Genomic DNA, 22,122 nt, shown 5'->3' with positions numbered 1-22,122 from the left:
TTAACTCAAGTTCACAACCACTAGTAGAGTCTACACGCATGGTTTGGAATGGAAGCTGTTTTGCCCTTATATACAAAACCGCAATTATAATATATCCTACCTTCTTTCAGCAGTTACTGTGAGTTCACATAAAACTGTGCAAGTGAAGGAAATATCTTTGTAAACTGTCAAGCAGGATGCAAATGTTTGTTATTATCAGGTAGCACATACAGTTCTCTGACTTAATCATATTGCAGAAGCCATGAAAGCTTCACTTGCGATTTAATTCAGAATTACTTGAGGTATTATCTGAATTGTGTAACGCGTTATACTAAAAGATGCAGGAATACAAAGAGAATTCTGACTTTTTGCTCAAAGCTAAATAAGACAAAACAAACATAAATGACTATCCTTATAGTATGCTATCATTTAACAGTTCAGGGAAATGCCCCAAAGGATTTTTCCCTTAGTGTAATATCCTGTCTTATACCTCTTAGGAAAGACAAATTTGGAAATATACATTTTAAAATTTGGAGTCATCCACGAAACTTTCTGAAACATTTAAAAAGTAAATCTCAGGAAAAAGTAACCCATTGATAGTTTACTTTTTAAGACAGAAAATTTCAACTAAATTACTGCCAATGAATACTGCATGGATCATCTATAAAATAGAAGATGGAGTAAAAGTTGATAAAAGACAGCTATCATACCTTGGCAATCCCTCCAAGAAGACTTCTCAGAAGAAAACAGGAGCTTCTTCAAAAGAAATGCCTTTATACAATTAAAGCAATAATTATTAGAATGCATTATAAACATACCTTATATCATTCTTTTATTTTAAAATGGAAAAAAAAACTAATTTGCACCTCCTTTCTGATCTTTTGAATAGTGCTATAAAAATTTCAAATGGCTTCCCTTCACATTCAACAGTAACTGAGCATAATTACTTACTCAGAATATACTACTATAAGCTTGATTCTAGATCCATACAATTCTTCCTCCTTTAAAATACATATTTTCTGTCAAAGAGAAAAACTGACTCAAAATAATAACCACACAACTAGAAAATTAAAGAAATTTACTGCTCCATTCACAGAGTGAAGGCCCTTTAGACCAGGAAAAATCTATATTTCTCTTTGATTCCTTAGGGGAAAAGAAATCTAAATACAAAAGTGGTTCTGCTCTACTAGCTCTGGTTTATGACACAAGATGACCACGGTGTGGGTCATCACTTTATCATAAGGAGCTCCTAACTTGCTGGTTTAACTCATAAGCTTTAAGATTCCAAAGAAAAAACAAACTCATTTCTAACATTTCCTTAAGTGAGCCAACTATGTTACATTGGTGATTTGATAGGTAACAGTTCAGTGTGTAACAGTGTTTCCTTCTCAAAGTGTAGCTCAAGGGCTATTTGCACCCTAGTCACCTGACTTGTTTATTTAAAAGGCAGATTCTGACACTCCACCTATTTTATCTCTAGGGGGAAGATTCAAGAAAAAAGAGGTTACTATGGTGATTCTTACTCACAGGTGCTTGAAAACAGTAGTATTCAGATAAGAGGACTGCTTATAGTCAGACAGACCTAGATTTGAATCCTGGTTTCATTACTTTTCTAATTTAAAATAATAATAGCACAAACATTAAAAGGTTGTAGTGAGGATTATATGAGATAAACTATTAATACACTTAGCACAGTACCTGGTACCTAATAAGCAATCAATTCAAAGTATTTTAACAAAAAAAATAAGTAACATTCTATAATATTCACATTGAAATAAAATCTACAAATACTACAACCAAGTGCTTCTGATTCCCTCCCCCCCAATAACAAAAAACGTAAAATATTAACTACACCTCAAAACTTTGGAATGGTGAGGTGGGACAAGCATTATTTCACCACTAACAGAACCACCATTAGCATTTTGATATACTTCCTTCCAGTCTTCCTTTCATACCTGTTTTAAATTTTATTGAGTGAGAAGCATAATGGGTACGTGATTGTTTTCCACTTTTCTGTTTTCCCTCACAATTCATAACTTTAACTCTTAATCTCTAAATGTCTATTCAAGCTATTAAAATTTATTTAAACGTTAGTCCATGTTTAAACTACATTACTGTGCATTAGGTTGTTTGCAATTTTTTTATACTATAAAATATATAATATATATATAAATATATGTTTTATATATATATATACACATATAAAATATATCTGGACTTGCTCTAAAAAAGCTTCTTCTTGAATACAACCTTTTCCATATTAAGGATTATTTCTTTAGGAAAGATCCACAGAAGTACAATTAGTCTCATCAAAGAATCTGCATTATCATGGTTCCAATTATAATGTAAAATTCCTTCCCTAGGTCAAAGTACCAATTTGTACTACATAGAGATATCTGAGTATGCCAGCATCACCCTACCCTTATATGCACTGGCAATTATTTTATATCTAAAGATTAGAAAGAGTAAGCAATAGAATCTAGTTAAAGTTTTAATTGTACTTTCTTGGATTCCTAGTGAGGCTGGACATCTCGATTCGTTGGTTGTCCAGCATCATACCACCTGTCATGATTGCATACACTTGCCCGTTTCACCTCTGAGGTTTTAGTGTTTTTCTAATCAGTTTGTAGGAGTTCTCTGTATAAGAAAGACACTGATTTATTGCTAATATTACCTCACATTTTTTTCTGAGCCTGGAACTCATCTTTTTATCTTAGTTGGTAATGCATTATTTTCAGCTTTCTGTGCTTAAGTATTATATCAAGAATAAACTTGGTATATGCTATGAGATGACCTAAATTCAGTTTTTCCCCTCAAATTATCAACCAGTCATATCAGTGACACTTACTAAACATTTTATTCCACCACTGATTTATATTCCTTCTTATCATGGTATGTGATTAATTCTTGGTAACTTATTGTATGTAATGTGGTCTACTACTGTATTATCTATCTGGTTCCATAATATGCCTATTCCTCTAGCAAAAGTGTCATGTTCTAGTTTATATAGTTTAAAAAAGTTTTAATATCTGGACTTGCACATTCCCTTCATTACTCTTAGTAATTTAGTTTTGACTTTTATATTGAAATATTAATATAAACAAAATTCTTCTATGATTGAAAACATTTATATGACTATGAAGCTAAATTACTACCTCAAAGATACATCACGGTTTTGAACACTACAATTATCCCTTGTTACATAGCAACCCCACTTGTAAAAATAACTACCATTTTGGAAATATACTAAATTTTATAAACATGAAACTGCTGTGGTTTACTTTGATTTAACTATATTCAAAGACTTGCAATAAAGATCCTAAGGGTTTTATTATGGTCCAAGAGGGTCTATGTTAATATAATCTAACATGCATATGAACAGGACAAGTAATCTTCAAATTCAGGTAAGATTCCTACTAGCAACCAAAATCTGTCTCAATTACTCGACATAACAGCCTCATAACTAATTTATAGTTAAATTTTATTCTTTATACTCTGTAATCCCCAGGCAAAGCTCAAACATTCAAGTTTTTCTTAAATTTTTTTTGTAAATCTACTAATGAAAAAAATGTATGAACTTTATTCTTCAAAGAAATAAAATAATTACCTACAAAGGGTATATTTTAGAATGAACCATAAAGGAAAAATTTTTTTCTCCTTCAGAAAATACATTTTAAATTTAATAATGTAAGTGTATGGAGTATAAGGTTTGAGAGACAAATTTACTTTGCAGCTAACAGTTCAGGAATGCATTCTTTATGCCCAATGAATAATAAATACCACATTAAATATGTATTTTCAAAATGTGCTGATTAAAACAAACAATAAATTCAAGCTTCTTTTATAATGGTTCTGAAGTTATACTCCTGTTTAGACATTGTAAATATTACAGCAAACTGAAAATTCAATTCTCTGTTTTAATAATGTAATGGTTTATAGCAAATCAGCCTTTGAATTTCAAACAGTGCAACACATAAAGATTCAAAATCAAATACATACACTGAGATTCACTCTACCTTTTGCTCAAAGAAAAAAATCTTTTTTTATTTTGGGGATTCTGTTTGAAATTGGTTGCTACTAATTTTATTTTAAAGACCAAAGCTAGAGCCTAAAACAGTATATATTGTCAACTTATTTTAAAATTTGATAAAGTTTTAGGCCATGAAAATATTAACAATCTTCAACTTTTTAGAAAAATCGTTTTTAAAGATAGAACAAATGTAAATAGTACCACTGCTATGGTGTCACTATCTGTGGCATAAAATGTTATTACTCAATAGATTACTGTATAAGAAAGATGTCATGATCATTAACTCCAAATTTTCTGAAAGTCAGAGAACATCTACTATGTTTTCTTGAAAATAAAGACAGCCAAATGGCTACTGCTGTGTAACCTACTCATGTTCTGAAATCATTTTTATTTTGTATATTTAAAGCAATTTACATGAACAAAAGTTAAGAGGTAACTGATCATGCCTCATGATTACAGAGTACAGGTATTAGAAAACAGAAAGTAAAGCATGAAACGTTTGAACACGTCCCTCTAAGGAGTTGGTAAAGTAGTCTATGTTACCTGAACGGGTGCAATAACAGCACAGGGGCCACCTTCAAACTGTTCTAATGCAGATCCCTCTGATTCACTAAACACAAACCCTAAAAATGAAAGCAAGTAGCAAAGATTAAAAATGTAATTCAAGTAGTAGCTAAAAGAATTTTTAATGTACTTTGCTTTGAGAAAGATCACTTATCACAACAGCAAAATATCCTGAAGTCAGTCAAGTGCAGTGGTTCTTAACTTTCTGGAGGATAAAGGAACCCTTTGAAAAAAGATATGGAACCTAGGCTCCCTGCCAAATGCACATAAACACACACACACACACACACACACACACACACACACACACACACACACACACAATTTTGCATCCAGGGACCCCTCTAAGTGGACCCGAGAGATAAAGTGTGGCCTTCAGTTAAAGGACACTAAATCTGATTTTGAAATAATTTACTGAAAGGAAGACTAGACAGTCTACCTACTGAATTTAAACAGATATTTTAGGACACTTTTCAGAGAGTATCTTTTTCAGTTTCAATCTTTGAGTCACATTCTCTAAGCTAAAAATTAAAGAACATCATACACAGTGAATGTGGCCATATTGGTTCTACCTTAATTTAAACACTACCCAACTAGCACTGACGGAGAGTATCTAGTACAAGTTCCCGCAGAGAGCACTGGCACACTGCAGAGAGCGTGGGGCCGGAAGTCAGGAGAAGTGAGTTACTATCTGTATAACCTTCAGGAAATCATTTCACCTCCCTAGGCCTCAGTGCACTTAGCTTTAAAATGATCACTTCCAATTCCAACATGCTAGGAATACGTGAAATTTCACTAATGGTCATAATTCTGTCATTTATTTAACAAACATTTAATGACCCTGAGATACTATACCAAGCATCTACGATATATAAATGACGTGAACGACAAAGTCCCTAGTCTGGAGAAGCCAACAGTCCAGGTGAAGACAGACATATGAACAAATAATTACTAAAATGAAGGGATAAATGAATGTTATAACAGAAATATGAAGTGTTGCGGATACAGAAAGTAGTGACTTGGTCTGAGTCAAGTCATACCAGCTAACTTTAAGGCTGACCTTGAACAGAAATTTATCAGAGAGGCAAGGGTGGGAGAACGACTCTCAGGTAAAGAAAGTACCTTCATTAAAGGAAAGAGATTTCGTAAGAGCAGGACAAGTCTACGGATCAGAGGGAACGTTAAAGCAGCCGAAGGGCAGTATGGAGGCGGACGGGAGAGATGGGAAAGGGGAGGAGGGAGAGCTGACAGGATGTTAATACTGGGAAGGGCCACACCATGACAAGTACTAATTAAAGCAGTAATACAATGATACCGGTATTTTTTTTCTTTTTTAAAGGACCAGAATGGGGAAGAGGCCGTTTCAACAGACCGATACAGGGCCAAACTAATAAAAGAAACTTAAGTGTGGAGGGAAGACACTATATCCAAACAGTATTTCTAAGGTAAAAATTAATATTTGATGAATATGTGCAAGTAGGGAAAGGCTTGGGACATAAGAAATTAGAACTGACTGAAGTTTCTAGCTTGAGACACTAGATAGCAGGACAGATAAGAAACAGTATGGAGCTTCCCATTCCATCCCACCTCCTCTCTCTTTACCCTTCAATCTCTCTTTCAAACAGTATTTAAACGTATCTCACATATTTAAAAACAAAAAAAAAAATTCTCTTCAAGATTCTACCAAAAGGTCCTTGGTATTTACCCAAAGGAGTTGAAAACTTACGTCCACACACAAAAACCTGCACACATTGTTTACTGCACCTTTACTCCTAATTGCCAAAACTTGCAAGCAGCCAAGATGTCCTTCAGTAGGTGAATGGATAAATAGTACATATTATTCAGCATTTAAAAAATATTAGCTTGCGAGTTGTGAAAAGATACGGAGGAACCTTAATTACATATTACTAAGTGAAAGAAACCAATCTGAAAAGGCTACCTACCATATGATTCCAACCATATGACAGTCTGAAAAAGGCAAAACTATGCAGACAGTAAAAAGATCGGTGGCCGCCAAGAGGAGGGGAGTGGGCGAAGGGTTGAACAGACGAGGCACAGAGGATTTTCAGGGCAGTGAGAATACTCCTTGTAATGATGGATACATTCCATTACACATTTGTCTCGACCCATAGGATGTGTCACACCAAGAATGAAAACTGTGGACTTTGGGTGATAATGATGAGCCCACGCAGGTTCAAGACTGTAACCAACGAACCACTCTGGTGGGGGACACTGACAGTGGGGTGGGGGGCTGTGCACGTTGAGGGAGCAGGAGGTATGTGGGAAATCTCCGTATCTTGCCCACAGTTTTGCCGTGAACCTAAGATTGTTCTAAAAAGTAAAGTCTTAATTTAAAAAATCATTTGACCATAAAAACAACAACAACAACCTTCCACCCAAAACTCCAAACACCACTCTCTCAAAGCCCACCTAATTGTCTACATGCACTGTCTCAATTTCCTTACCTCCTAATTTACCCAACCCACAATAACTTGGTTTTCAACCTGTGACTGCACCAAACTCATTCTCACCAAATTCATCAATGACCAGACAGGCTATTTCTCAAGTCTTTCTTATTTCAGATGAATCTCCCAGAGAATCATCTGAAATGCTGACCACTGGCTTCTGAAAATCTTTTGGCCCTTGGCTCTAGTAGTCCATCTTGTTCCAAATTTTCCTTTTCTGTTTCTTCTCAGTATCAGTGGTGATCAATTCCTTCTAAATGCTAATGTTCCTCAGGTCTTGGCTTTAGAATCTTTTTTCTTTGCATTCTACATGTTCTCCCTGTGTAACTCATCTACTCCCAAGGTTTCCATTATGGGTGATAATCAGGTAAATCCCAAATACAGCTCAGATGAGAACTCCAGACACAGACAGAATCCAAATTCCTCAACATGGTCTTGCATGGTCCGGCTTCTGCCTATATCTCCTCCCTCATCCTTTGCCACTATCCTTCTTTAGTCTCTAGGCATGCTGAACTTCTTTCAGGCCCTCAAATATCCATTTTCTGTCTGGTTTCTTACACTTTGAACACGTTGTTCCCTCCGCATGAAACACTTGCTAACACTTTCTCTGAAACAATCCGATTTATCTTTAAGGCTTCACCTTAAGGTAAGGCCCTCTTGGTTCAAGTTCCCAAAACATATCTCTATCCCATTTCTAGTCCACCTTCAGGTTCAAACCACCATCATCTTTCACTTAGAACACTGTTAAGAGTTTCCAACCAGGTCCCCCCATTCTGCCCACATTCCCACTCCCACCACACCCCTTATTTATTCACCATAGTTACCAGAGAAATATTTTAGAAATGGACGTCAGGTTTTGTCACAGCCTGCAATGGCTTCTCATTGCAATTACAATAAAACTCAAACTCCTTTTCATGGCCTAAGAGACACTGTATGATCTATCAACCCCACCTTCCCTCAGTTCACTCTTACCTTCATCATCTACAGTGATCTTAGGCCCTCAGAACATCCCAAGGTCTTTACCTGGGGCCTTGATGCTTGCTGTTCCCTCTGCATGAAATGCTCTTTTTCCTTCTCTTGTCATATAGCTGAATCCTTCTCATCCTTAAAGACCCAGTTTAGGTATTAACTCCTCAGAGAGATATTCCCTGATAGGCCTATCTAAGTAGATCTTTCCTTCCATCCCTCAGCACAACCAGTACTTATCATCATCTGTAATTATATGATTGTTCACTTGTTTACTGTTTGTCTTGCCTAACAGGTATCTTGCCTGCTCTATTAACTACTGTTTTCCTAGTATGTTATATAGTTAATACTCAATAAATGCTTGCTGAAGTTTTGGGAGTGAAGATAATGGGGGTGTTTGCTTCTAAATTCAGTCTCTAATATGTGAAACAACAAGTTGGTTGGGGAAACATGGGTCTGGAGCCCAGGGCAGGGTTTAGGATTAGAGATAGCAAGTTGAATCACCCTAAACATGGCAGTTAAAGTGAATGAGAACATGTAGAACAAAGATAATGAAACCGGTTAACATTAAAAAAAAAAAAAAAAAAAAAAAAAAGTGAGCAGACGCTGAGTCAGCAAAGGAGATTGACAAAGACTTGAAAGGTAAGAGAAAAAACACACTGAGGTCCTAGAAAGGAAAAATCAGCAGTCACCTGTTACAAATGTTGAGTGGAATAAAAACATAAATGAAAATACTGGATTAAGCATGTCACTGGGAATACTAAAAAAAGAAATTTAGAATGCTGGGAAGAGCAGCCAAATTTTAAAGGGTTGAGGCGTGATTCAGAATACAAGGAGAAAGAGAAAATGCAAACTATTTGTTAAACAAGTGAAGGGGAAAAGGATGATGGCTTGAAGGGTAGTTGGATAAGGAATTATTATTTTACAGAGGGAAGGGCATGAGTTTAAAAGAAGGAAAAGAGTGATTAAATGGGAAAGAGAGAGTTTAAGGACTCCCAAGTCCTGAAAGAACTGAGACAGTGCGGTGTGGTGGTGGTGGTGGTGGTGGACGGAATAAGGATAGGTTCTCAAGGTGTGGCCTACAGACCCCGGGAAGTTCCAGAGACCCTTTAGGGGACCTGCTAGAGGTGAAAATCATTTTTATTATAATACTAACATATTTGCCCTTTTCACTGTGTTGATATTCACAGCGATAGTACAAAATGAATAGCAGGTTACGTTACTGGTGCGTTAACACACATTAAGTGACATTAAGCTGACCAGCAGTCACTGTACTAGGAAACACCACAATATGCTCTCAAACACACAAAAAAGCCAATTTAACTTAAAAAAGCCCTTACTAATGCTAATCTTATTAAATCTTGACTTTGAATACAATGTACTTTAAAAAAATAGTCTGTGTGACAAAACGGAAACTACCCATAAAGCACCTCTGCTACATACCTTGTGCAATGATAGACGGATTCTCAAAGCACATGTGTAATTCTCTGAACTGTGAGCTGAACTAACAGCTTTTCTGTGGAATGCTGTTTTTACTTTGAAGAGCTGCTAACAAATTATGATTATTTAGACTTTTGCTCAAAAGTGAATGAAGTGAGCCTGATACTTCAAGAAAAATAACTTGACAGTATTTCTGCCAGTGATAAAATCTCAAGCTTTCAAGTAACAACTAAACTTCTGGAAAACTCAAGTCCAGCACTGTAGCTTGACAGCTTCTCAACACTCAGAGGTTTTTCTGACAAGATCAGAAATAATAAATGTGACTTTTGATATTGTATAACAATATGTGTTAACATTTAGAAGATCTGCATAAACCAGCAGACCGATAACTTCCAAATGACCAATGCACGCTGTTACAAATTAATGCATGGGTAAAAGATCCAGTCAAAGTACAAGACAAACCAATGGATTTCAATTTAACAGAGGACGAAAAGTTCATTGATGTAGCTTCATATTCTGTATTTCATGTAACCGCTAAGAAACTACCACTTGTTGAGTTTTGGTGTAGTATCAAAGAAGAATATCCACAATTATCTGAAAAGGCTATTACAAGACTCCTACATTACCAACTGCATATCTGTGAGACGCTGGATTTTCCGCAGATACTTCAACCGAAACAACATATTGTAACAGACGGAATGGAGAAGCAAGTGGGAGAGTCCACCTGTCTTCCTATGAGTTAGACACTGAAGAGATTTTTTTAAATGTAAAATAATGCCACAGGCCTCATTAATTTTTTTTTATTTTTCACACTGAAGCCTGTAATAGTTTTTAAGAGTGTAACAGGACCCTGAGTTTAACAAACTTGAGAAAAAGGAAATCTTAGCAGGCTTCCAAGTTAGACATGCAGGCAAAGAGGAAGGGAAGAGATGCTGTTGATTGCGAGTGGGGGGCATGAGGGCATAGAAAATTGAGGAGAATGTTAATTCCAAAACACATAAGAAAAGCAGACAGGATAAAGAACTAAGAGAAATACTGGGGGCTCGGCTAAGGTTTAATTACTACATGTGCACTGACGCTGACCACAATTTTCCCCAGCAACACACACCACCACCTTGGGAAGAACAGAATAGAGGAGAAGAAAAATGCAGGATAAGAAATAGGTATGGTGGGTGGGGCAAATTTAATAAGGACAAATGAGAACTGAGGGTGCTGGTTATCGCATCAAGACAACCAAATCTGAGAGCCAATCTAGAAACAAGGTGAAGGCAAGGGGCCTCTGCTCTTCGTCTACCTCTTCTCCTACTGGGAAGAAAGGGTTACTGGTGTTGGGCCTAAGTGCAGAGGTGAAACTAGGCTCTTTCAAACTTTCAGCGTATGTGATAAACAGGTCTCAGTAATGGATTCTTGCCTTCCTTAAAATGACTAATAATGTAACTCAATTTTCAAGATCCATGGGTGGGGCTTTTAGATGGAAATGCATTCTGATAAACTACTTTTGTACTTTAGAGATAAAAACCCCAGGGAGAGAATCCTAGGCAGATCTGCTTTATGCCAAATTCCGTTTAGTTACAGTATATATGCTTGAGTGTGTTATTTGATAATGAACAAAGGCTCTTAGAGCTTAAAAATGAAATAAAGTTAGACAAATGGAAATTAACTATTCTATCCTAAAACAGGATTATGCTAAGTAGGCACCCCCTTTTATAATAAGGTTTCACTTGAGTTTGAATTTTTTAGGATATAGAGTTATTTTCCTTGTCAAGTGTTCTCATATTCATCTTATTTCCTAGTTTTCAGAGGAATTAACTTATCACAAAATGGCTGTTTTCCTAATTAGATCTGAAATAGGCCATCTAAAGCATCTGATCCTAAATATACGATTTTGTATCACATTCCACAGCACTACAGACATAGAAGTCTTTCTCAGTTCTACAGCTCATAACTAATTTAAACCTGAGCCATGAACCTCTTTGCAATTTCCCAGTCTTTTATTTTCATATGACTGACTGACATTATTCAAACCAGTTTGACAACTACTGCCTCTACAGTTCTAGCCTTCCATGTTAACAAAAGGCCACAGAAAGACTTCGTTTGTCATTATAAGTCAGATAATACTGGTTGAGTGGAATCTGAACTGAGCCTTAGTTTCCTCACCTACAAAAAGGAGGGTAACTATTGACACATTTATCCTTTGCTGTCTCTTGGGGTTGCTGTAAGGATTAAGTAAGATTTTCAAAACCTGTAAAGCCTAATACAGACGTAAGGTATTATGATAGATGCGTTGAGCTGAAAAACACATTATGTACTCAAAAGTACCAAGAAATTAACTTTGTCACATAAGCTTCCAAATAGTGAGTTTAAAAAAATTGGTTTTTAGGTGACATATTATGTAGGTAGGTGGTAGAAAGTAAAACCTATATTTGAAATAAAAGGCTTCCATCAACAACAAAAATCTCTGAAATGATATGATCCACAATATTAATTTACCTTCACTTTGGAAGACAAATTAATGATACTGGCATATCATTTTAGTACTTTGGTAAAATGTTAAATCACATTATAATAGACATCATACCTTTGAACTTTAATCCAAACACCTTAACTCCTGCATACATTTTATGCTTACATTTTAACTGATCCCTCACTTTTCCAAAGTTACCTAGAATCTTTTTTTTTCATATTACATAACAAAAATTGTCCTATACCGGAAAGTCCAAAACTCTAATTTCAATCCACTACAGTTCCCTCCCCATCTCTACCCCAAAACACCACTGAACTGCTATAAACTGCCAAATTGGGTTTCTCTTCTAGCTAATCTTTAGGTGAAACAACGAAGTAACTTAAAACTTGAAGGAAGGGAGCCAAGAAAAGGAAAAAATGGGTTCTCAGAGTTTATAATGTAGATCAGGGTTGGCCTGCTTTTTAAATGCAGTTTTGGAACACAGCCATGCCCTTATTATCCAGGGCTGCTTTTGCTGCAATGGCAGAGATGAGACAGAGACAATAGAGGTACTGGCCCTTTAAAGAAAACATTTGCCAAACACTGGCTAGACAATCAGTAATGAAAAGAAAACAAATTCTCAATAAGTCAAAATGTTTGCCTTTATAATAAGATTAACACTTACTTTTGTTAGATCTAGATGACTCTTGTTTTGCTTCTGCTGGATGAGGTCAACATGACCACCTCCTACTCTCCTGGCCTAAGCCATGGTCTTTTACCCTTGGACTACTGCAACTGTCTCTCATTTGGTCTTGCTGTCTCACTCAATACACTACTGTCTATCCTCAAACTTAGCAGTCAGATCAGCCCTTTAAAAACTTGTCCTGTCGTGTCTCTCCTGTGCTCCAAACCTTCCAACGACTTCTCATCTCATTTAGAATAAAAACCAAAGTCCTAAAAAAAAAAACCAAAGTCCTTACAATGGCCTATAAAATCTTAGTGATTTGGGCCATATTATTTCTTATATCATCTTTATCACTGACCCGTTCCCTCATTCCCTCTCCAGCCAAACTAACCTCCTTCCCGTTCCTTGAACAAAAAGCCAGACGTATTCTGCATTAAGTCATTAAGTCTTTTACAATGGCCATCCTCACTGCCTGGAACACTCTTCAGATACCTGCATGACTAACTCAGTTACTTCAACAGTCTGCTCAAATCTCACCTTAAAATGAGGCCTGTCCAGGCTACTTCATCCTATAATTCCTTATTTCTCTACCTTCTAGTATATATGCTTAACTTATGCTATATTATATTTATCATTTGTCTTCCCTCCCACCCTATCAAGTCTAGGTCTGGAACACTGGTCAGTTTGTGGGAGAAGGGAAAGAAGGATAAATGTGCTTACAAATAAGGAGGTAGAAAATATACGCTTTTCTTTAAAAAGTATTATAGGCAATTGAGCAGGAGGGAAGCAGGCAGGAGTAGGGAGTAAATTTCCAAGTTAAAAAACAAAACAACTTCAAAGCTTTAAATAATGTGACTTATTGCCTTTAAAATAAAAACTGTTAAAAAAAAAAAAAACCCAAACCAAAATCCTATTTCTTTTTCTTAAGAAAAAGTATTTGCAGAAGAGAATTATCTAAAACTGCCAAATGAATTTTAAGCGAACAAAAAAATACTATGTGCCACTCCTGCACTTACTGCTTTATTATCTAAAACTGCCATATCAATTAAAAGAGAAAGAAAAAAAAAAACCCAACTGCTGCAGCTGTTTAACATATCAAAGGAATTTAACATGACCAATCAATACAGTTTCATAAATGGAATATCCCTGGACATAGTTCTATGTTCTCTTTACCCCAAACACCTCACACTTATAACTTGCTTCCAAAAGACTATTGAGATTACAGCTGTCAATTCAAAGTACAGATATAGATGATGAAATAAAACCAAAGCTGATGTCACATTACGAATGCAGTAAGGCAAGCGCAGCAAAGCAGTGTCCTGTGCCCGTTCCCACAATCCCAAGTCACTGCCCCAGCAATCGTCAGCAATGGTCTCTGCCTCCTCTAAGAATGGATAAATGAATACAAAGTTAACACAGCAAGACCGATGACAACATCCCTCTGAGTCAGAGGTGACAACTTAAAAGTACATATTTGGTTGCCTTAAAAATCATGATCAGTTTAAGACCTTGAAGAATTACATAGCCACAATATAACCACACTCTCTATAGAGCAATAAATAAATAAATAATCCTTTATTTTGAAAAGGTATTGATTGAACAAATCTTGTAAAGGAACTTCTGTATGACTACAAGGTGGCAGAGCATTCTAATATGTCATTACGAAGTTCTCTTTTAGTGATTATCCATCAAATTAACAACAACTTCTTGCAATTGTCAGGGCATGGCCAGACAGCGATCTTCGGCTTGGTTTACAATTAAAACACTTTTTAAATCAAGCTACCCTTTTCTGAGCGTTTACTCCATGTCAGATATTGTGCTAAGTGCCTAAACGAATTCACCTGCCTTTAATCCTCACAACAACCCTGTAAGATTGGCACTACTATTATCTGCACTCTACAGAGAAGGAAACTGAGGCTTAAGTAAACTAAAAACCTTGAACCTAGAACCCAAGTATGCCTATTCCAAAGCCTGTTCTTAACCATCATTAGAACTGCCTCTCTGAATTCTCCTTGCCTCTGCATCACAGTACTAAAATAAATGAGGCTGAATATCACCTTATCCTGTGTTGTATTACTAATTAATTAACAGGAAGTAAAACTTTTCTCAATCCTTCACAGTCTTGTGTACTTTAGGGCTGGCTGTTCACTATTAGGATAAATAAGACAAACTGGAAAATAAATTTTAAAATCTGCAAATGTGGATGTCCAACATTTCAGAAAATACTAGTTAAGCGACATAATTAAATCTGTAAAAAAAAAAAAAAAAGCCAAACTAATTACATGCCTGGTTGAGCAACACAAAGGAAAACAACAAAGACAGAGCTGAATTAGGAGATGGGAGAGTTGGAATTCGTTCCCAGTTCTATCAATTTGTGCAACTTTGGCCTGGTCGTTTAACCCTTCACAACTCATTTTTCTCATCTTCAGAACAAGAGTAATGGACGAAATAACCTACCTGACTGTAATATATTACGATTCTAATTTTACCAGCTCTTACAAGTATCTGGGAGGAAGGAAGGGATTACTTAAACCCTGAATTTTTGTCACTAAATATGCATTACGAAGTAAGGACTTAGATTTACGACGCTAAACTTCCCCCAAACCCTCTGAGAATCGGTATTTTCTAAATAAATATTTTAATAACAAAATGTTTTAGTAACAGTACTAAAGAGCTATTATTTGTGTGCTTGTGATGTTTTACCTACAGCCATCACCCATCCTCCTGACTCCAAACACTACGCTCTTAACCTCAACCTCACCATTGTCCCTTTTAAGTCACCTGAAGTAATGTGCCCGTTGTGTTTTAATATTAAAACTTACGAGTTAGGGATGATGGCTAATAAATATCAATAGATGGTATTTTCTCATTTCACAATTACTCCTAGTATTAACAAAACTTCTTATATAACTCAAAAGCCTGTCTGGGTAATTAGATCGGCACAGGAAGTCCTATGGGCCGTATTCCTTTGAACTGGAACAGATCCTACACCACCTCAAAACCGGGGACACTTCGGGTCAAGGGATCAAACACTCTGCAGCCGCAACATTCCATTTCTGCACCGAGTACCACGCCTAACCCCGCCTTACTGAAATACAAGCAACACAATCGCTTTCTGGAATTAACCACTGCGACTTTCACGTGGACTTCCCTCTCTCCAAAATGAGACCAAACGACCAGACTCGCTAGGGGGTAAAGATCCAGGCGGCCGGAGCCCTGCTGGAGGAACGGACGCCGGGGCACGGGGCACACCTTCCGTGTCACCCGCTGCAGCCCGGCAGCCGCCCCCTCCTCCTCTCCAGCCCAAAGGCAGCCCAGGGAGTGGCAGGGGCGCCTCGGGTCCTTGGCGGCCCGCTGGCACCGTTCGCCTACTCAGCCTCTAACCCTCAGGGCAGGCAGGGCTTTTCTAGGAAGTCCCGTTTCTGAGCTGAGCAGGGGAACCGGGACGGAGCGCGGGGCACGCGAGCCGGCTGGCGCGAGAGGCGTCACGGCTCGACTCTCGCGGGGCCAAAGGGAGCGGCGGCCGGAAGCCAGAGTCCAGCCAGGGTACCTTGCGTCCAGCGGCAGAAGATGGTGTCAGAGAGACCGGGGCTGCTCTTGGCCCCCCACACCAGCTCCATCAGCTCTTTAGTCAGTTCGGACATGATGGGGTACCGGCGAGCGGGTCTTGGCTTTCCGGACTCCTGCCCCGGCACATGGGGAAGGGGCGGCTTCGGAGACCGGCGTGGCGGGACGGCAGCGGCAAACGAGCTGGAAGGCTAGACGGGAGGAAGGCAACAGGAGAGAGACCTACTTGCAGGGACCGCGCCTGTCAAGCTCGCTCGGAGCGGCAGCGAGGAGTTTCCCGCACCGGAAGTACTGGGGCCACTTCCGGCTTCTCTTTCACTACCGCCCCCAAGGCCGGAGGGGCAGGCGGCGCCTCCCCGGAAGCGGAAGTGGGGGGGTTGGGAAGAGCCGAGGGCGGCTTGGCGAGCACCTGGCGGTTGCTGAGCTCAGTCCCAGGGCCCGGTGGTGCGGTGGCGTCTTTTGTGTTGGGAGGAGCATCGCATCCTGTGGGCGTTGGCATATTTCTACCCCTGGAATACCTCCTTCCTGTCCGCACTGCTTTGGGCTTAGCTGGGGTGTCTGAGGCCCAAGCCCTAGGGCCCAGAAACGTGGCCTATACCTTAAAATGTGTAATATTAATTCTGCCAAACCAGAGCTTTGAGACGGTGGTTTAATCCTCATGAGGAAACATCCGTGTCTGTGTCGAGGAGCCGCCGATAAATTGAAGGCTGTCAGTCTCTTGATCAGTCATATAAAGTCAAACCAACTATTAACAGAACCGAAAAATGTCGCGTAATGGGCACTGGAAATGTCTCTCCCAGGTGTCTAACGCAGAATTACAAAGCTACTTAGAGGAAAACAGATTCAAAGCGGCCTGTTTGTAAATGGTAGAGCAATTTCATCTACAGTTTTCTAGACTGTAGGGTGTGTGGGCTAAAGACCAGGTTATAAATCATTGACAAGCATTCAGTTAAATTTAGTTTGGGTGAAAACTTCTATCTGTGCTGCTTCAAAAGAAGGGAATTTATTCCGGCTGACCTTTGAATTTACAATGAAAAGGCAAACTCTGATGGGTTTCTTTCAGGTAGCAAGTAAGAGGGTTTGCTAATTTATACCTTATTTCCGACTTAAGCAACCTTTGCTGTAGTTAAAAGGAACTGTTCAAAGTGCCTGAACCATATCCATAGCCTTCCTCCTAGTTGTTATTCCCTTCGGAATATCCTTTAGCTTACTAGTTTTTCAAACCAAATCTTACCCATTCTTCAGGACGTAGTGTAAGTGGCACTTTGTAGTAAAGCTTTCTCCAGTTATTACAACGTAAAGGAAAAATTGTAGCTTCTGAAATTTCATAGTACCTTATCTATAACTTGCTTATATTTGCAAAGAATTATTTACTCCTCTCATGCGGTATACGTTTATGGAAGCCAAGGACCTGTCTTATTCATAGTACCTAATACAGAGCCTTGAATATACCTGGGTCTCAGTAGCTGTTAGATGACAGAATGAAACTTGTCTTTATTGGAACTTAAGAATTCACTATCTTTCAGTAAGTGAGGGAACCAGGGGAAGTACCATTGACTGGTCCAATTAAATATCTAATATTTGCATGGGTGATTTACAATTTGCATAATTATTTCACTTCCTGAAAGACAGAGAAGGGTCAATGTTCATAGATCCTGTAAGTGGCAGAACTCTAAGTTCAGAGCTGTTTGCCACATTTGGTTTCCTTCCATTAATATACAGATAGTAGTTATAGATTTGATTAACTGTCCATAGATAGAAAGAAAAAGCTATACTTTCAAAATGTATTTTTGAAAATGAATTCTTTCTTGATCTGTGATTTTTCTTAGTTTCCGGCTGTGGGGAAGCTGGCAGAATCTTGGGTAGACATTGATACGTATGTTCTTTCCACCTTTAGATTATAGTCTTTATTTGCAGTGTTCTACATTTTTTAATTAGCAGGACATATTTTTAAGTAGGAATATTTGATTAATGTTAAATTATTTATGTTCCTTAATTATTTGTTACTTACTACATTTAAATCGTGAACTTAAATTAGAGTAAAAATGCAAATTGATTGTCATTTAAAATGTTCTTATTCAGTAATTACATAGGAAAATAAAAATTGCAAACAGTCAAGTTTGTTGCATATATTTCTGGTACAGGACAATAAAGCCTTTTTCTTTTTTATAATGACTTGGAAATTATGTAAATTTCCTTCGGAGTATTCATCTTACTCCATACTTTAGCATACTATTATTTTTTTTCCTTAGGACCATCAATGGTTTTGATTAAATTGATGTGTCTCATTAAGATGCACATAGGTTGCATAAAAGATCTTTAATCCTAAAAGAGAGTTTTAAAATATCAGAAACTTCCTGTTCACACATTAAGTTTTATTTGTGGTATTTCTCTTTCTTTCAAATTCAAGTCAGGGCACTTCCATAAAACTGGGCTTAGATTTCCATAATAATTAATTCTCTTTAGCCATCTTTACTACTTCACAGAAGCAGTATTAATTACTCATTATCAAACACTAACTCTGTGCTTAATTATCTTCTTGTCTTTCCCCAAATTTCCCTGTCAACTAAAAGCAAAACAGCTTCATTACCAGGTTCTTAGCAAGTATCATGAAAAGAACAATTCTCTAACTAGAAGCCCTCGACTCCTAATTTAGTGTATTTGCACTACCACTTATTTAGGAGAAATCAATCTTTCAAAAAACCTACCCTACAATAAGATTAATAAGTTCTAGGCAGGTTGATAAGACAATCCCCTACTCATTTATTAATAAAACTATTTAATTTATATGCCCTATGTCTTCCAATAACAGTGTAAATCTATCAAGCAAATGAAACTCTTTCCTTTGCATGACCCTAACCTCATCTCAGCAGGATAATTTTCCTATCAAGCATACCAAGTTCCTTTTAAACCCACCATTGTCATACTCAAGTATAACACAGTGTATCATTTCCCAAAGCATTTCCTACGAACATTAATACCTGGTGGAAAAGGGGTTCTATCATTAAATGTGGGGCTAAATAAAGTTAAACAAGAGATGGGATTATATTCAGGGTTAAAAGACACATTTGAATCATTTTGTTCACTGACCTTCTCACAGTTTATGTTCTGCAGAATACTGTTTGGGAATCACTGATATAATGGAATAGACTTTTGATAGGAATTAGAAAACTGAATGTTAGTTTTTATTTGGGTACTGTGACCTTGGATGAGTCACTTAACTCGCTATACTGTGCTTTCTTCATCTATAGAGAGGACTAACTTTGATCATCTCTTAATATCCCATTTACTTTAGATCCTGCTCAACTTCTATGATTTAAAAAATTGGCTGTTTAGAAGTTTAAATATATGGAAGGAGTGAGAAGGAAAAGAATGTTGAGCAAGCATAAAGAGTAAACAAATAATTTAACATTATTCTTCACTAACACAGAATAAAAGAGGTTAGTCACTTGCCACTGATCACTTACTTGTGCTAACATTTTAACTAAAATCAAATCCAAACTTGCATATTAATCCAGAACTAGTTATATTAGATGAGTACATAATATACGCACACTTGGCTGTGTCATAGGTGCTTCAAACTCAGTATGTGCCAAATCAAACATCTTTCCCCATAAAACCTGCTCCCCTTTCAATGTTTTGTAATCAGTGAATGGTGCTATTATCCATAAAAAAGCACATTTTAAAAAACATCTTTATTGGAGTATAATTGCTTTACAATGGTGTGTTTCTGCTATATAACAAAGTGAATCAGCTATACATATACATATATCCCCATATCCCCTCCCTCTCGCATCTCCCTCCCTCCCACCCTCCCTTATCCCACGCCTCTAGGTGGTCACAAAGCACCGAGCTGATCTCCCCGTGCGACGCAGCAAAAGCACATTTTTTAATGGCACTAATAAATAACTTCTTTGAGCCTCAGTTGCCACATACATAAAATAAGCTTATTAATAAGAATTACATCGTACAATAATTACGGAATTTAACAGAGTACGTTGTACGTAAAAGAAATATGCACAATGAAAAACCCTATTCTTATATTAGCTATATTAATGGTTGGAACAAGGAAGCGTAGGAGGAAAGGTGGAAGATGAACTATTCCTGCATTTGAGCTGGAGAAGGCATCCGAGAAGTTTGAACTGGATAGAATTTTGACTAGAGAAGAAAGGGAGGATGTACATTTAGGCATGAAATAGCCCATTGTGGCAGGAGCCTGGCATTTGTGTCACTAGAGAGAGATGAGTGAAGAATGTCAGGTCAAGGAGGGTGTCATAGACTGAATTGTGTCTCTTCTGAATTCATATGTTGAAGCCCTCACCTCGATGGGACTGAATTTGGAGATAGTGCCTTTAAAGAGGTAATTAAGGTTAAATGAGGTCATAAAAATGGGGCCCTAATCCGATAGAACTGGTGTCCCAATAAGAAGAGGAAGAGACACCAGGTCTCTCCCTCTCTCTACTTCTCTCTCTCTCTCTGTCTGTCTCCATATATACACAGACAAAAGACCATGTGAGGGCATAGTAAAAAGGCAGCATTCTCTAAGCCAGGAAGAAAGGCTTTACCATTAACCAATGCTGACAGCACCTTGGTCTTGTACTTGCAGCTTCCAGAACTGCGAGAACATTAATTTCTATTGTTTAGACCACTCAATTTCTGGCATTTTGTTAGGGCAGTCTGAATAGAATAATATCGAGAGCCAGAATCCTAAGGATATTGAATACTATCTTACACAGTTATAGAAGCAAATATTGATTGAGCACAAATTGCCAGTTACTGTACTAAGCTCCTTACATGTATTACAGTACAAAACCCTCAAAACTCAGTGAAGTACTACAATGATCTCCTAGAAGGATAAGGACTTTGCCCTGAATCATGCAGTAAATGGAAAAACCAGGATGCAAACCTAGGTTTTTCTGACCTAAAATCTGTGCTGAAACAAGGTTCAGAACACAGGTGATTTGATTCCAGGGTCTATGGCCTTGGTCCTTAATAAACAAACTTTATTCTAAATATAACAGGAGCTAGTTAAGATTTTTTAATAGGGGAGTGATAACATCATCTTTCAATTTTATAATGCTACCTGGAAGAATGCAGTGAGATGAGAAAGGCTGGAAACATCTAAACCAGTTAGGAAGGAAGTTATTGGAATAAATGCAATCATGAAGAGATGCTTAGCACTTGACTAGAGCAATCCATGGAGATTTCAACGAGGGGCAAATTCCATGGACATTTTAGAAGCACAACAGATAAAACTTGGTGATCTACTAAGAAAAGACGGTGCTATTAAAAAGTTAATAAAACACAACTCTGCGTCAATACAAAATAGCATTTCTGTTGACCAGAAACATACTAGAAACACGAATGGGGATTAAAGCTGTAGGTTCCAGGTGTGGGAATAGGACTAGATGAGCGAGAGTTTGACTTCTGAAGGCTGAAGTTGACTGAAGCCAGTACATGAGAACTGGAGTTGTTCCAGTTCCACCTTTAAGGACTCATGATTACATTGAGTTGTTCCTCTTCCACTTTTAAGGACTCATGATTACATTGAGCCCATCCAGCTACTCTGGGATAATCTCTTTATTTTAAGGTCAGCTAATCAGCAATCTTAATTTTATCTGAAGCCTGATTCCCCAGTTACATAGGTTATATTCCCAAATTGCAGGGATTAGGACATGAGCATCTTTGGAGGGGTGCACCCCTCTGCCTATCGCAGGGCATGGGAGATAATGACTGAGCAGTGTCTTGGAAGCAATGAGATGAAGATATTCATTAGGCAATTAAAATCTGGAGTCATTCACCCAATAACTATATATATATATATAGGATCAAGCAGTTTAAAAAAATGGACACATATCCTTGCCCTCATTGAATTTACACTCTAACGCGAATGACATGGAGAAAAACAGATAAATGAAGTATATAGTGTGTTACATTAAATTCTCTGGGAAAAAATAAAGCAGAGAAAGAAGAATAGAGTGGT

General features: G+C 37.6%; 1 protein-coding gene across 5 annotated transcripts in view; it reads right to left on the bottom strand.

The window, feature by feature from the left end:
- MINDY3 (MINDY lysine 48 deubiquitinase 3) overlaps positions 1-16,448 on the bottom strand; it is a 90,410-nt gene extending 73,962 nt beyond the window's left edge. For 2 of the 5 annotated variants that reach the window (XM_057543883.1, XM_057543882.1), the window contains exons 1-3: positions 16,123-16,448; positions 4,553-4,632; positions 690-750 (exon numbers count right to left, since the gene is read on the bottom strand). In XM_057543883.1, coding sequence (XP_057399866.1) covers positions 690-750; positions 4,553-4,632; positions 16,123-16,216 — 235 coding nt within the window. In that variant the 5' untranslated portion in view covers positions 16,217-16,448. Of the gene's footprint in view, positions 1-689; positions 751-4,552; positions 4,633-16,122 lie in introns of those variants that run through there. The other 3 variants (XM_007196420.2, XM_057543886.1, XM_057543885.1) reach the window with 3 other exon arrangements.
- Positions 16,449-22,122: the final 5,674 nt, after the last annotated feature.

Source organism: Balaenoptera acutorostrata, chromosome 3 (assembly GCF_949987535.1).
Source record: "Balaenoptera acutorostrata chromosome 3, mBalAcu1.1, whole genome shotgun sequence".
Taxonomy (NCBI): domain Eukaryota; kingdom Metazoa; phylum Chordata; class Mammalia; order Artiodactyla; family Balaenopteridae; genus Balaenoptera; species Balaenoptera acutorostrata.
This window is presented reverse-complemented; position numbering and strand designations above follow the sequence as displayed.